This window comes from Silurus aristotelis (genome assembly GCF_946808225.1).
Source record: "Silurus aristotelis genome assembly, chromosome: 2".
Lineage (NCBI taxonomy): Eukaryota > Metazoa > Chordata > Actinopteri > Siluriformes > Siluridae > Silurus > Silurus aristotelis.
The window spans coordinates 24859090-24875383 of NC_139575.1; the positions used below are offsets into that span (position 1 = coordinate 24859090).

A 16294-nucleotide genomic window follows, 5' to 3' on the forward strand; every position below is an offset into this window, starting at 1 on the left:
ATAGCTGGGACAATTTTCCATCAACTAAATATAGAGTCCTAAAGAAAACACTGTATGTCCAGTTACCTTAAATTACCACTAAAAAACATACCTCGTCCTTGTTTTATTAAAAAAATGATAATAGGTTCAATTCACAAGATTTCTATTCATTTAAAAGCACCAGAGAGTTTGGTCAGCACACTGGATACCGTAAGTAGGTTGAGCTAATTGAAAGATAAGATAAATCAGCAAAAAACACATCTTGATAAACTCACATGGAATTGTCTCGATCTCGTTAAGGAATTTGTTCCTGATCTTCTCGAAGATGTCATCCATGGAAGAGCCTCCAGACTCGGTGGAGTTATCTGCTACGGTGGAGATAGCAGGGCCAGGGGCCATGGTCATGGTACTGGGTGGGTGGGTTCCTCCCAAACCTGTGGGCTCAGGACCCACCATGGCTTCTGGTTTCTTTTTGAAAAGGTTCCACTTCATGATTTTCAGCTAGGCACTCAGTGTTCCTGGGAGAGAACACAAACACAGCAACTCGCTCATTAAGGACTGTAGAATGAACAGAAATCGATGTGATAGAAAATCCTGGAACAGAAATGGCTGCCTTGTAGGAATCAACATGGTACATTGACACTCCTAGCAACATATATACTGTATGCTGTTAGAGAGGTAAGAGGCATGCAGCTGCCGGAATATAGATTGGTAATATAATACTACAGCAACAGTCGCATTATCTGGCGAAGGGTCTATTTTTTTTAAATAACTAAATGCAGATCTCAATATAAACAAAAGGATAAAAACAACAGGTACAGAGCTTTGGGCAATGTGTATCAAAGCAGCCACGCAAGACCAATGACCGGGACACGGCACAGAGGAAAACCACAGAAAGGCAACACAAGATGAAGCTTTCCAGCCACAAATGCCAAGAGACATTTGTCTTAAAAGGGCTTGTCATGTTTAGTATCTGTGCATTATTAATTTACCATTTTAAGATTGAAGATTTTCATTGACTAATCTGATCTGTTCTTCTGACAATGCCAAAAACTGAAGTGATAAATCAGGTAGTCAGTTCCATTTTTCATATTTCTATTTTAAACTACTCTGATGCAGTGAAAATGTATCCTTTATACTATTACATATGTCCACACAGAACGTCTAATAGATTGGTTTAGGAATCGATGTACAGAGTCTGCTATCACAACCATGACTACCGTGTCAGAACCCCAATTCACTTACCTTAATTCAAATGGTTTGCTGGAAATGGAAAAAGTTCAAAAGGAAGCACAGCTGTGAAACATAACCATTCTCAAATAATCCCAAACTGACAATGCACAGAGCTCTCCTGTCCTTTAAAAAAAAAAAAAAAAAAAACACAACACTGCCCGCCCATGGCAGTCGGCTAGAAAGTAGGAAGTTTATACTTTCCCTCAAAAGACTGTATACCCTTCACCATCACAATGTCATATTATGACAAATATTCAACACAAATTCTATTCTATTCTATTAGTATAATAATATATAATTTATTTTAATAGGGGAAACTATCCTGAATCCAATTTTATGCTCAAAAAAGCATTTCATCACCAAATTCAGCTGGTACAAATTGTACATCCTCTGCACTAAGCATTTGATGTACTGTTTCCATGGGAGGGTGTGCTTTACAGTGATTTTATTATGGGCAAAGATAAAAGCACATTCACTAAATGTCAAAATTTGTTTTTAATAATATCCCTAAGAATAATGTTCCATGTGTTGTAGTCTGTTTACAGTAAGATTTGATTTTAGACTACAGAATGTTATTTTTAAACATTTAAACATTACTGAGCCAACCCCAGTTAGATACTAATGCAAAACTATCCATTTGATATACACCCTTATATTGTACATGGAAACAAGAGCACGTCAATAAGTCATCCCTATGAAAAGGACTCAATAAACCAGAGTGTTCCATTAACTAGATTGAATGGGCATCTTAAACGTCGTCCCTCTCCCAGACCCCATACATTACCAATTGACAGTGCTCGGTCTCCTTCGTAATACCTCCTGAAGCAGATTTTTATATAGATTTTACAATATAAATTAACATAAAAGTAAAGAGAAAGAAGAAAAAAAAGTTATAGCTTGGCTGAAATTCTGGCATAATTGAATAAGAGTGCTATTACTACATAGCCAATGGCTAAATCCTCTCTTTCTTGTTAGACTTAGATACAGTAGCTTTGATAAGCTCAATTAATTTCTGTGGAAATTACAAGTCAAATTTCAAGACAGGCACATATTAAGCAGTACAATTTAGGTTTGTGTATATTAAACACTGCCAGACATAAAAAGAAGCTATCAAGTGTAAAGCAAAGTAAAAAAATTAATAAAAAGCACACTAGACAGTCAAGAAATAAGAAAAACAAAGTTAAAAGAGTTATATTTTTTTTGTGAACTCCACACTATCATCAGGAGCAGAGTTTCTAATTGGCTATTGCTCTTTACTGCACCTTACTGGCTTCTGCACGACACTTGAGTGTGTCTTGAGCTTGTGGTGTGCCAGCAACTGACTATTAAATGAACTGTGCTACAGTATAAAGATACTGTATATAAAGCTGCCGCAAGATTAATAATAACCAGTAGTCTCAGAGCGATCGCATTTGTTACACTGTTTTTGAAACGAGTGCTATTGATCCAGCATGATTATTATTGATAGAGTATATTTTATTTTATTTTATTTATTATATGTATATAATTCCACATGTGTTAATTCATAGTTTTGATGCCTTCAGTGTGACTCTACAATTTTCATAGTCATGAAAATAAAGAAAACTCTTTGAATGAGAAGGTGTGTCCAAACTTTTGGTCTGTACTGTATATATATATATATATATATATATATATATATATATATATATATATATATATATATATATATATATATATATATATATATATATATAAAGAGATAATTTTTGTTTTTTATTTATTACCCTCATTCCCCATTATGTGTTAAGGATCCTGTTACCCCCAAAATGTATTTTCTATTCCCTATTCTCCACTGTTCCAGAGCATTCTTGTCATGTTAGACTGACATTTGCTGTCTAGCTGTGGTATTGATTGACAGCGTCCTATTGTTTTAACCATTCTGTCTGCACAGAGAATATGATGAGTCTGCCCTTTTCATTCTCACATCCTATCAGCCTATACAGACTTTCATTAGAATGCTTCTCACTGGCCTGGACGTGTCATATGTATTTTAAAGTGCTTTTGACAGACCAGGGGTCTGGCTTTTATCTATTTCTGTATGCATGGAAAAATGGCCCAAAAGATGGAAATGTATGGTAGGCAGGCTGTGTAAACCCTAGAGACTGGTGACTGTGAAACTCCCAGGAGATCAACTGTTTCTGAAACACTCGATACAGAACCATCTGGTACTTACAACCATACCACAATTAAAGTCAGTGAGATCACACTTCATTTCTTCATTCTGATAATTGATGTGAACATTAAATGAAGCTCTTGTCCTGTAGCTGCATGATTTTATGCATTGCGCTGCTGCCACCTAATTGGCTGATTGGATGTTTCCCTGCTGACATTTTACACTATACCATTGAGACACTGATGTTTAACTGTCAGTAATTATTAATTCTATTCTATATTGTATAGTCTGCATCTCTTTACTGTAGATATATGTAGATTTAACAAATATGTCCTAGGTTATCTGTATATATCTGTATATTATCTGTCTGCACATTATATATATATAAACAGTGTAATTCACCGTTGTACTTTTATTTACTCGATAGCTACCGCACATATTCACATATTAGCATTGTCATTGACATATTTACTGTATATATTTACATATTTAACTGTAGTCAATCTATCTATCTATCTATCTATCTATCTATCTATCTATCTATCTATCTATCTATCTATCTATCTATCTATCTATCTATCTATCTATCTATCTAATGTATATGCTGTATCTAGACAATATAAAAATTCAGCTTTCCTGCTCTGTACCATATGTTTCTGATTCAAGCACCTGGCTCAAGCATTAATACTCAATACATACCAGTAACAAAAAAAGTGCCAGTTCTCTTAAACTTGTCACTAGTAATACTGAGAAAAACTGTATTCTAAACAGTTTGTGTACAGCATATGTAGCTTTCACTTTTTTTCTCCATCTCCCACAGTAAGACAGGGAGATGAAGAAGTGATTTGTCTGAGTTTAGGAGACAGGCAATTTTGCAGCCCCGGATAAATGATCAAGCAAGACAATTGCAAAGAACCAATCCATGAGGCTGCCAAACTCACTGGCATTAACCCTGATGTCTCTAGATAGGAAATGCACATTCACCAACTATTTGTCTAAATCATGACAGACAAGGTGTATGTAAGTAATCACAAATCCAAAACTATTTGATTATTTACCCTACAGATGTCACCTTATTTAACATCTAAAAGTTATGCATATAAAAGCAAGGCTACATTTTTTAAAATCAAACTTGTTAGAACATAAAATGCTGGAACAGCTGAAGTATTTAATATGTCCTTAGTAGCTGTACTGCACACAGTGAACTTTCAAAAACTATTTTCAATCAAGGGGTACGGCATTAACATTTGATTGAGGAAAGTGGCAGCGTGCCAACAACAACAAAAAAAAAGCCCCACAAGGGGTAGATGATAATTTGTGGTAACTATATAAAAAGAGAAGCTGGAGTTAGTAATACAGAGATTCTTCTGAAGCTCTACACACCTACCTACAGTGCAATTTGCACAACTAGATTACATCTAGATCCAAAACCTACATAACATTATTGCATTCACTCTACAAATTTCTTTCAATAAAATGCGAAAAGATTAAAACATGTTAAGTAATGGCTTAAGGAAAACATTTAGGAAATTCCTAAAATACGAAGCCAATAGTACAGTCTTAGTCTTAGGTACTTCATGCACCATTATTGTCCCTAATCTACATAAATACACATAGTGTGTATCAATTCATGGAACGATGCACAATTACTTATTTAAAACCAGTTGGATCAGTGTTTTAAAATGGCAGTAACAAAATATGTACAGTGTGTAGGGCCCTGGCATTCTGGCTGGGAGATACTGTCCTATCCAAACCGAGAGCACGTACCAGACACAAACAAGCTGCAGATCTTTTCTCCTCTGGAGAAAACAGTAGAGGATACAGAGCCAAAGATGCCTTTTGTGACAGAATGCATAAATGCAAGGCTACCATAAAACAAGTGGAGAGAGGACATGCTGTACCTAATTAAATTTCTGGCTTGCAGCACTGCTATGGTCTTTCAAAGTCAAATGTGTTTAATCCAGCCTGTTCTGCTAGGAAAAAAAAAATGATATTACACATTTTACACTAAAAAAAGTCTACAATAGACAATATCTAAAAAATGTAATATCATATAAAGGTATTAAACTGTACAATACAGTATATTCTGTTTTAAAAACAACTTATTGCTCTCTAAATATTCTCACTACTCTGTGAAACAGAAACCATCTGGATGAGAGAGAGAGGATTTCCCCTCAATCTGCTTCTCTAATCAAATGACCAGGACATCATTTATATGGCCAAAATATATGCATACACATTACAGTCAAACCCATATGTAGGTCCTCCCCAGATTTTGCCAGAAATTTTAAAGCTTAGAATTGCACAGGAGGTGTCTATACACTGCAATATAACAATTTTGCTGGAAATAAGTGACACACAATCCTGTTTAAACATGACAATAAAACAATGGTTTTCGATGTACCATTATCGAGTGAGGCAGAAGAGGTAGTCTGATTTGTAGGTTTATTATAACAGCAAAGAGGAACTCAATCTAAAAGGCATGTTAATAAAGCACATATGGACTGATGTTCACATCCTTTTGGCCATATATTGTACATCACAGTGAGCAATAAATAAAGTTTTCAAGTAAGGAACATTCATATAAAAAGCATACATGCCAGCAGTGAGCACTCCAGCAAGGATACACAGTACAATAAACTAACCTTGATTACTTAATTAAATCTAAGCTTTACAAAACTTTACTCCATACATTTGCAGCACATGACGATTAATAGCTTTGAATTTGTACGTGTTCACCAAAATGTTTTTTTGCTTTGTTTGTTTGTTCCTTTAAACCAGCCACTAAGCTGAAGTGTGTTTATGAGTAAAAGTAGTCTTTCTATGTGAGGCATATTCAAGGAAGGAAGGTGTGGGTCATTTGAAGTGATAATGCATTCATTAGGAGTAGATATGGTGAGATCCTGAATATATTATAATATAGTAGAGTATCAGTCATACAATACATCAGTCTTTGATGTAGTTTCATACCTAGCTCTCTGCACTTTACACTGTACATGTGTTTGTCTCCAAACTTCTAAAAACTGCAACACAATGAGAAAATTTAGAACACTACTACACAATGAGCGATTTCTGAACACTACTACACAATGAGCGATTTCTGAACACTGCTACACAATGAGATTTTCATAACAAGATATATTCGTTTAGTTTTTGTCGTTTAATCTTGTGTTTCCCAGCTGGATTTGGGAAATGTTTTGTGGTTGGTCAGTTGCCTTTTCCAGTGAAAGTAAACTGAACACAATTCGATGGAAGGCTTGTTTGGGCTAAATCAATGAACTCTACCATTTTTTAGGAAGAGGACATTTCTGAAACAGTTATTTTTGTTTACAGTATCTCACAAAAGTGAGTAAACCCCTCACATTTCAGCAACTATAGAAATGAGACTTGGATATATTTTAGAGTAGTCACTGTGCAGCTTGTATAGCAGTATAGATTTACTGTCCTCTCAAAATAACTCATACAGCCGTTATTGTCTAAATAGCAACAACAAGAGAGAGTGAGAGATTTGTTCTATTTTTCCTATTATCTGAAGTAATAAATGTAGCAGACAAGCCTGGTAGCAAGTAAAACATTTTTTATATGTGTATTGTTTGTGCAGTAATATATAATTAATGGAAATGATCAAAATGGTCTGGCATTTTGTTTCTGGCTAGATCTGTATGTTGTGGTGGATTGTAGGCTAATATAGCAAAGTGATATGGGACTTAAATGCGGTCAAATCTAACCTGAATTAGATATGTTACTGGCTAGACCAGTGAAATGGATGACACGTAAATATACTGCAAAAAGGTTCACACTGTTTTACTAACAAACACAATATAATTATTAAACCATCAATAAAAAATGCTAATCATATTTGTAGCAAGTTCCTGTAAAATAAGTCACCATAAACGAATATTAAAACTTTCAGTAAAACCTTGGTTGGAAAAATGGAGATATTCTGTTTTCATTTATTCAAAAACGTTGAATTGATTATTCATAATCTCACACCACTGTGATTTGTTTTTGTCAAACCTATTCAGCATAATCACTTTCAGAAATGTGTATCGGCTTATATATGTGAACTTTTTGTTACTTTTAAGTTACTTTTGAAATATAGGTTGTAAAATTGCTTGTACCGATCTGAGCCCAGTCAAACAAAGTCACTAAAATTCTGCACCTCAACCCAGAGCAACAGCTCCACCTCTCTAAGCATCCATTCTCTCAGAGTATAGCAAATATATTACAGTATGTATCATGTATAATGCACTGTACAGACCTGAGAGTAGACGACAGGGAATCTATTGGCATAAAATATCCATTGCTGAGTAATATCATCAAACACTGGGGTGCTTTCATTGACGGCAATGCAGTGCCCTAGTGAATATGTACAAGAAATGTATACAAAACCTTGTTTTTTTAGCCCCTATAGCACAGTTTGCAGTGATAAGTACATTCCCCCAATTTGCAGCAGGCTCATTATTAGAGATATGGCACTGCGGCTACGTTAGTGAGGTGCATAATTAATTACAGTCCTTGTCAGCGTTACTGCATCAGCTGTGACATCTTTATCACTTAGATTCCACTTGAGCTTTAAAATAGTCAATGATTTCGTTCAAAAGTAAAAAAAAAAACAAAAAAACCAACAACAGTCAAATGCTGTATAGGTCTGAAATGTAATAATCCTAGGCAAATAGAAAGCAAATCTTGTTTAAAGTATGCAAAGGGACTGTGGAATACAAGCTTGGAGTTTTGGAGAGAGAGGGTGGAGAAAGAGAGAGCGAGAGAGAGAGAGAGAGAGAGAGTGAAAGAATGGGAAAAAAAGAAGGGAAATCCCTTACCAGGTAATAGTTCTATCCTTCCAGTCTGAGCCACCCATCCAAAACGAGTGGTGGACTTAATGCCTCAGTGGTGAGGTAACATCCCCCAATGACTCTTCCATCAAAGCAAACTGCAGCGCCCCTCACTTCCCTCTACTGCAGCAGAGCTCGCTCTCACACACACACATACATACACACACACACACACACACACACACACACACACACACACACACACACACACACACACACACACACACACACACACACACACTAGAGCTCGCTCAATGTTGTCACACCACCCATACCCTGTATCACACACATCTCCATCTCTCTCTCTCTCTCTCTCTCTCTCTCTCTCTCTCTCTCTCTCTCTCTCTCTCTCTCTCTCGCTCTCTCCCTCTCATTACCTCTCCTCATTCTCTCTCTCACTCTGACATATACACATGCTCTCCCTTGATTCCTTTCTAATACTCATTTACTTCATGCGTCTCTGCCTCTCTCTCTCTCCTCATTTAGGATGCTGCTCACACACTGCTGCATGCAGAAAGCTACGCCCAAACGGGTACTGGAGGACAATCTTAAATGATAAATATGTAAAATCTTCTGCCCTTTGGAACTGTACTGTTTTAGCCAGTAAAAGAAGGCAGTGGCGACATATGGTGTGCTCGCACCATAACTGGACAGGGTGCATACCGTTTCTAATCAAAAGAATCGCTCAGAAATGCTGTATGATAGACTGTTGAAATGTACCTGGTATGAGGTGATGCAGTAATATACACTCAGTGGCAACTTTAGTGGGAACCTGTCCAACTGCTCATTCATGTAGTTATCCGATCAGCCAATCATGTTGCAGCAGCACGATGTATAAAATCTCATGGATACAGACTAAGAGCTTCAGGTAATGTTCACAGCAAACAATGAGGCATGGTGGCTGGTGCTTCGGGATTTCAGAAGCTACAGATCTTTAATTTAGCTCAATTTTGGATAATTGCATTTTTATAGAGCTGTTTTGCATACAGCTTTACTGAAGTCTAAATATACAGTTTATATCTTATATAGATAGAGACATATTTATAGATTTAAATTTATGTCTAGATATATATATTGATTTTAATGCACAGCAGTTTAAAAAAACAAATCCATCCACTGGGAAATAGTTCTGCAGATGTAAACACTTTTTGGAGGACAGGAAAGGCCTGATGATCCAAACATTGGCAAAAGTACATAAGTACAAAAAGTACACACATCCTTCACTCAAGTAGAAGTACAGATACTCATGTTTTGAAAAACTTTGATAAAAGTACTGACTACACTTTTTCACTCAAGTAAAGAAGTTTGCGATCTGACATGTAAAAAAGTAGCCATTACTACTACCTGTTTTAGTGTCATGCTGGTAACTGGACCTCACATCATATTAATATATTAATGCAAAATAATTTAAAATGTTGTTACCTAATTTATGTATCCAGGCTGAACATCCACCATATAGAACACAACCAGAAAAATAAGATGATGATCAGTAAAGTCTCTGTTCTCCGCCATGTTTACATCACTGACTCCCTCTGTCTCATCCAAGTTAACCCCAGACTTCTTGTTGCCTTCTGCTTGTTGCTTCATACTGTAAACTTGCCTACATCTGTGGTGTGTAATAGCCAGGAAATGATACACCAGTGCAAGATTGAAAAACGGTACACAATGAGATAAAAAATATTCATAATGTCACCAAATAGATTAAAACTAAAGTAACAAGCCTGGATTTAAAAATGTAAGAAGTATAAAGTACAGATATTTGTGTAAAAAATGTAATGAGTGAAATTAAAAATTTTTTGGGGAAAATAAATAGTAAAATAAAGTACTGATACCAGAAAAATCTACTTAAGTACAGTAATGAAGTATTTCTACTTTGTTACTTCACATCTTTGGTCATCCAACCATATTTTATAAATGTGGTCAGCAGAAAATCACGTCAGAACACTGATATTTGAGGCAGGTGGGCTACGACAGTACAGCACCACATCAGGGTCCACTTCTGTCAGCCAAGAATGGGCATATAAGTCTACAGTGAGCACAGGGTCACCAAAACTGGACAAATAAAGGCCAGTCTTCAACTGTCACAATCCTTCCAAATCCAAATGTCTTTCTAATTAACTAAACAGTTGACTATTAGATACTTGCATTAATATGCAAGTAAATATAAAGTATATATCGCTAAGAACAGACATGAAATATGAAAATTATACAGTGTCATTTTTGACACATTGTCCATTTTTTTTTGTTATTCCAAGGCTATAAAGACTAAAAATAAATGAGGAACATGTAAAAAGTACTCCTTTTTAAAAAAAAAAAAAAGATGACAAGCATATGTTCCTGCTGAATGAAGTGGGTTTTTTTCCCCTATGAATCACATTACAAAGTTTGGGACAGGTGTTGTGACAGTGAAAATGTCCAGGTGGTGCAGTTTACCTGCATCTCCTTGTCAACTAAATTGGGTTTCTGGCAGCCCTCAAGCACACAAAGTGCCTTTTTCGGTTTCCAGCTAAAACAAGAGTTTCAATCCATCTGCTCTGCATATTTTAAAACCTTGCACACCCCCAAATTATTAGGAATTGAAACGACACAGCCCACATCTCAAAGCCCATTTTTCTTCCTGCCACAGTAGTTCACGTGAAACAACAAGATTTACGCGAGATGCCATCCAATCCTAACGTTTAATTCATTCGGGATATCCGCATAGATTTTTTTCCTTTTCATCTATTACAGGAAATATTCTTTCTAGTGACCAAAAAGAGTCATTTTTGGATATGGAGCTGTTAATAATGCAAGAGCGAAAGGCAGGCCTGGCAGTCACTGCAGCAGCAGCATTAGACCGGCTTGTCAATAGTCATAGTGATTAGACTTTTAGCAAAATGAATGGTTTGCCTGAAGCCTTAGATTAACGAGCACATTACAGTGTGACAGCCCAAATGCATTTTAGATCATATCAAAAACATTTGTACTAAAATGTGTGCAAAAATGATAAACACATGATGTGGAGTGAGTACCGAGGGTAAAGAGAGAACATTTGTACTGTACGTAGGTTCCGACATATAGTCAAATGATGAGTGTGTTGTTTATGCAGTCTGCAGTGGGTGTAAGATCTTCGGAAATGGGGCACGAAATCGAGAGAGAATCTGCATCTACATGAATACGAATAAATATCATACATGGAATCCATCATAGTGTAAAGTATATGTATAATATTTCACTAATTAGATTTTGCATTGACTGTATTTATTAGTATGGTGTGCAAGAATTTAAGTCGCTCTTAAAAACTAAATAGGGTGACGTAACAGCTTGTCTAGTGCTGTAGGGATACCACAATGTGTGTGTGTGTGTGTGTGTGTGTGTGTGTGTGTGTGTGTGTGTGTGTGTGTGTGTGTATGTGTTTGGGTGAAAAGAAGCAGAGTGCTATGCTGGCACTATGCCATATGGTGCTAACTCAGCTGGATCACCTTTCACCACATTGAGCTTGCCATTCCCAAATTCAATTAGCCAATCTGACCACAAGGCAAAAGTACCAAACGTGGTGATGTTAATCATCAGCTCATCCTCCACACTTATGTGTTCTTTCACAGGGGTACTGTAACTGTAATTTACTCCTGCAGAATGAACTATTTGAAAGTGAGGTAAATGCAAACTATTCGGAATGTTCTCGGATAATAATCAAGAGTAGCACTTTATTAGATTCGATACGTGACATGTGATCCTTTCAAGCTCTGAGTCACTGCTAAAAGGACGATAATATAACCCACATCCACATTTGCCCTATATAGAGTATAATGCACAAATGTGTGTGCTCACTTCCATCTAATTAACCCAAAACTCTGTGAAAAGGTCTAATTTTGGAACAGGATTAACGTGAGTAGTCTGCTAGTAAGACATCTTTATGAATAAATAATTGTCAGAAAATATGAGGCATGACCACTTTATCTCTGGCGAAAAAAAAATTAAGTTTTAATTAACATTGAAAGTATGGAGGTATTCTTTCATTTTCTAATTCTTTCTTGCATTGTATCTATCTGTTCATCTATAGGAAATCATATTATGATATCTTGCACAATTCGTTCAGACACATTTTATCTTCACAGCGAGAAGTCATTTGACTCTGGGCTGTGAAGCGTTGACACAATCACATCTGCAATCATGAGCAGGCCCAAAGCTCTCAGTACCAAAACTCCCTTCATTGATTGCTTTATGATTTATTCCACAGAAAACAGTAGTCTTTCTTTGTTTAGACAGATGTATGGCTATGCCTGTGTGTGTGTGTGTGGGTGTGTGGCAAGTGTGTGTGTACATATGCTTAAAAAAATAGCAAGCTGTCTATCCTGCAAAAGCCTGGCCAAAAATGACTATTGTTTTAAGCACGAAAACAGATAACAAAGAAAGAGATTGTTGTCTTGCACTGACAAAAATGACCCGTTCCTATAGATGGAAATGCCAGTCCTTCATTCTAATTGTTTGTCTTGTGTAAGCATTTTTTTCAGGTCAGGCTTGTTGCTGAATCCTAAAAAAGGAACAATACAAACATGGAATACACCCTGTAGTGGATTGCAGTGTATCGCAGGGAACTAGAAATGTAACAATCGTGCAATTTGGATCAATTCATTGATGACCAAAATAAATCGAGGCCCCAGATTCAATGACAAAATCGAAGTCATAGATTAGAATTGACCGTGCTTCGATTATTATTGAAAAAAGGACAGAAAACAGGTGTATAGAACAACAGATGTAATTTGTCTATAAATATAATACTTCTAAAGTAGTCCTTTTTACACCAACACTATTCCTGAATCAATAGAAAGCCAACTCTACATTCTTTCACCTGTCAGTACGTGGATATTATTAATGAAATAATGAATCAAAACTGTATTGTGTGGAAGACCGAGCTTTCCACTCGTATAACACCATGCACAGACATCCACGCACTTACTCACTCAATCCTAGAGGCAATTTAGTATCGTCAATCGAATATAAAATGAGATTTGTGGGAGGATGCTAGAGAACCTGAAGGAACCTACATAGGAAATTCCATGTATTATTATTATTATTATTATTATTATTATTATTATTATTATTATTATTATTATTATTATAAAATGGCTAAAAAAGAGTCTTAATGCTCCACCATGTTTAAAAAGACAATTACGTTTCACAAAGTCAGCTTAATTGACACTATTTGTTTCAAGCTGGAGTCTGTTGGGAGTGTGTTCACTGCTTCAGGCATATCATTTTACTTATGAAACAAAGCCTAGACCCAGTTTACAGCATCTTTCACACCAACACACACACACACACACACACACACACACACACACACACACACACACACACACACACACACACACACACACACACACAGAGTCTTCTAATTAATAAATAAAAGATGATTGTGAGATCAGCTTGTACCTGCCCATATTGTACACACATATCAGATATATGTAATGCAATTTGCTCTGCCTGTTTTATGTGTATTACACTGTGTCACACCTTTCCGTTGTATTCTAGTGATTTATTTGCTTGTTGTTGGTTCTTTTTTTTTAAGCTCTGTTGACATTTTCCTCTGAAATTACGCCCGTTTTCCTGCCTCGGGCTAATGCCAATGCCAAACTGTGACATGATGGGGATGAAATATAGCATATATAAGATTTTCTTCCCAGCTATTCGGAACCCACCACCTACAAATTCACACGACAACCATTTTCTGGTCTAAAGAGGTAATAAAGTAGAGGTGGGTTTCATGGGTTTCGCTTTCGAAAGCACTGCAACCTTTAATGAGATCAGAATCATAATACCTATTGTGATACAATGTGTATTATTTTGACCAAACAGGTCATATTGATTGCAGGTGATGTGTGTCATAACCGAGTGAGGAAAAATCTTTAGAAGGCTACAGCGTTTAGTGATATGTAATGGGTCTGAATCAGAAAGGTCACTGAATTATTAACAATTCTTAAACACACTCACACACACACACACACACACACACACACACACACACACACACACACACACACACACACACACACATACAAAGAGGGGTCCATGAGACCTAAATTTGTAGGAGCAAATTCTTTTCCATGGCTTTGCTCTTTAATACAAGTATGAGGCTATAAGTCCACAAAATCCTGCTGTTGTTTGACTGAGTGTAAAACAGCCACAGAACAAACATGGAGGTTAAAGGGATATAGTGAAATTTGCCACGGTGAAGGCCATTTGTGTCCTGAGCCTCTCATGGATGTTATTTGCGCCACACTTCATTTTCTTTCCGAGTGTGGGAGAAGAGATAAAAGCCGCTCTCTCTCTCTCTCTCTCTCTCTCTCTCTCTCTCTCTCCGTCTCTCTCTCTTGCACACGCACCTTCTGCTTCTGCAAGTACTGCTGCAATGCAGGGGTTTAACAAGGAAATGTGAAGCTAGAGGGCGCAGGCAGCACTTTTTTCTTTTGTGCTCACTCACAGACGAACGAACAGAGGACAAGCACGATGCATCATTCCTTATAGTTCTTCCTCCTATAGTCTATAGGTTTGGTGTGCCATTTCATTAAGAAGCACGTAATTCTAATCTATTCTTACATTAGAATAAAAGAAAAAGCAATACTAATAAAAAGCAGTGACACCTTCAACCTCCATTACTCAGTCAAATAGATGCTGTTCATCTGTCAATACATTTGGTCTGTCAGGTTTGATTTCTTAATTTTAGAACAGCGTGCAACCTGCACACACAAAGGTTTGAAGGAAAAAAATCTCAACCTGACTTGCTCTTTGGTTTTTGACACTGTAAAAGGTGACCAAAGTACATCACATAGCTTCACATAGCAGCCATTTTGAAACCAGAATCACCCCAGATGTTCACTGTACTTGCAATGCACGGACAGCACAGAATTTTAAAAGATTTATTTTACATGTTTTATCCTGTTCTACCTTGTTTAACCAGTGCTTTCCCCTTTTCAGGGTCACAAGGAGTCCATAGCCTACCCTAGGAACACTGTGTTGAGCAGGAATGCATCTTGAATGAAATGCCAGTCTATTACAGGGCACCACACACACATACACATACACATTGGTTTGGAGCCAATCCACCTGCAGTACAAGAACATTTAGAGAACATGCAAAACAATAGAAGAAACATAACCCAAACACCTCAGCACCAAATTAGGGATCCTGGATCTCTGAGGCAACAAAAGTTTCCCTCTGCACCACAGACACTTCTGAAAATGACATCAGTATAATTCTGATTTTCATTTATGAGTCAGCACCAGAGCAGACAGATTTACTGAGTAAAACAAAAAGTAATTCAATTCAAATAAAAAAGGAAAACGAATGCATCCTTTTATTGCAGAAGTACATTAATTATCCTGAGAGAGCCTCTTACTCAGAAAACTATAGTTAAAAAGCAGACGTTTTACTAAGACGTATAGTACATTCTCTTCTTTCATTTTTTATGTATTTTTTAATACTGATTATTTTTCTTGCATTTCCACTATAAAAATTGCATAAAGCACTCCTGGATTGTTGCCCGTTTGATTCATCTCACGCTATAAATTAATTGTCAATATTTTTAGTAATGTTTTAAAGAAGGGACTGTTTTATTTCTCTGGTTTGTGTAGTGTGGATCTTTTCATAAACGGAGCACTACCCACACCTCCTCCCTGTTCAAATAATCAGTGTTTGCTCGAGTCACAGCAATGCAGATTTACATGGTGTGTGGATTTGGAGGTGTACGCATAAATCACGAAAAAAACGGATTTTTGTGAAAAAAACGTTAGAATAAAAATCCATTCATTATTGTATTTACATGTCCTGCACAATCATTAAGCAGCCATATGAACGGCATCAGGGTGAATAACAAAAAACGAAGAATTTCACCTGAATGACATCCTGCAATTTGGTTGTATGGTATGGTCCTGTAAGTCATCACTTCACTGATAAAACATTCGGCTAGTTCATTCGTATAATTAATCATGGATTTTTGCAGTGAGTAGAAAATTATAGAACTCGGTATAATGAGCCAGTATAAGACAGTTTTCATCTAGACAGTCCTGTCCAATTTTGCTAGATTGATAGTGAGCATAATGGTGGAAAAATAAACAGCAACGGCAGCAGTGAT

At 36.5% G+C, this 16294-nt stretch overlaps 1 protein-coding gene across 5 annotated transcripts in view; it reads right to left on the minus strand.

Annotated features, from left to right (window-relative positions):
- Positions 1 to 16294, minus strand: part of syt2b (synaptotagmin IIb) — a 59709-nt gene that overhangs the window by 18780 nt on the left and 24635 nt on the right. For 2 of the 5 annotated variants that reach the window (XM_083530491.1, XM_083530489.1), the window contains exon 2: positions 255 to 497. In XM_083530491.1, coding sequence (XP_083386617.1) covers positions 255 to 471 — 217 coding nt within the window. In that variant the 5' untranslated portion in view covers positions 472 to 497. Of the gene's footprint in view, positions 1 to 254; positions 498 to 1224; positions 1595 to 8169; positions 8498 to 16294 lie in introns of those variants that run through there. The other 3 variants (XM_083530490.1, XM_083530492.1, XM_083530488.1) reach the window with 3 other exon arrangements.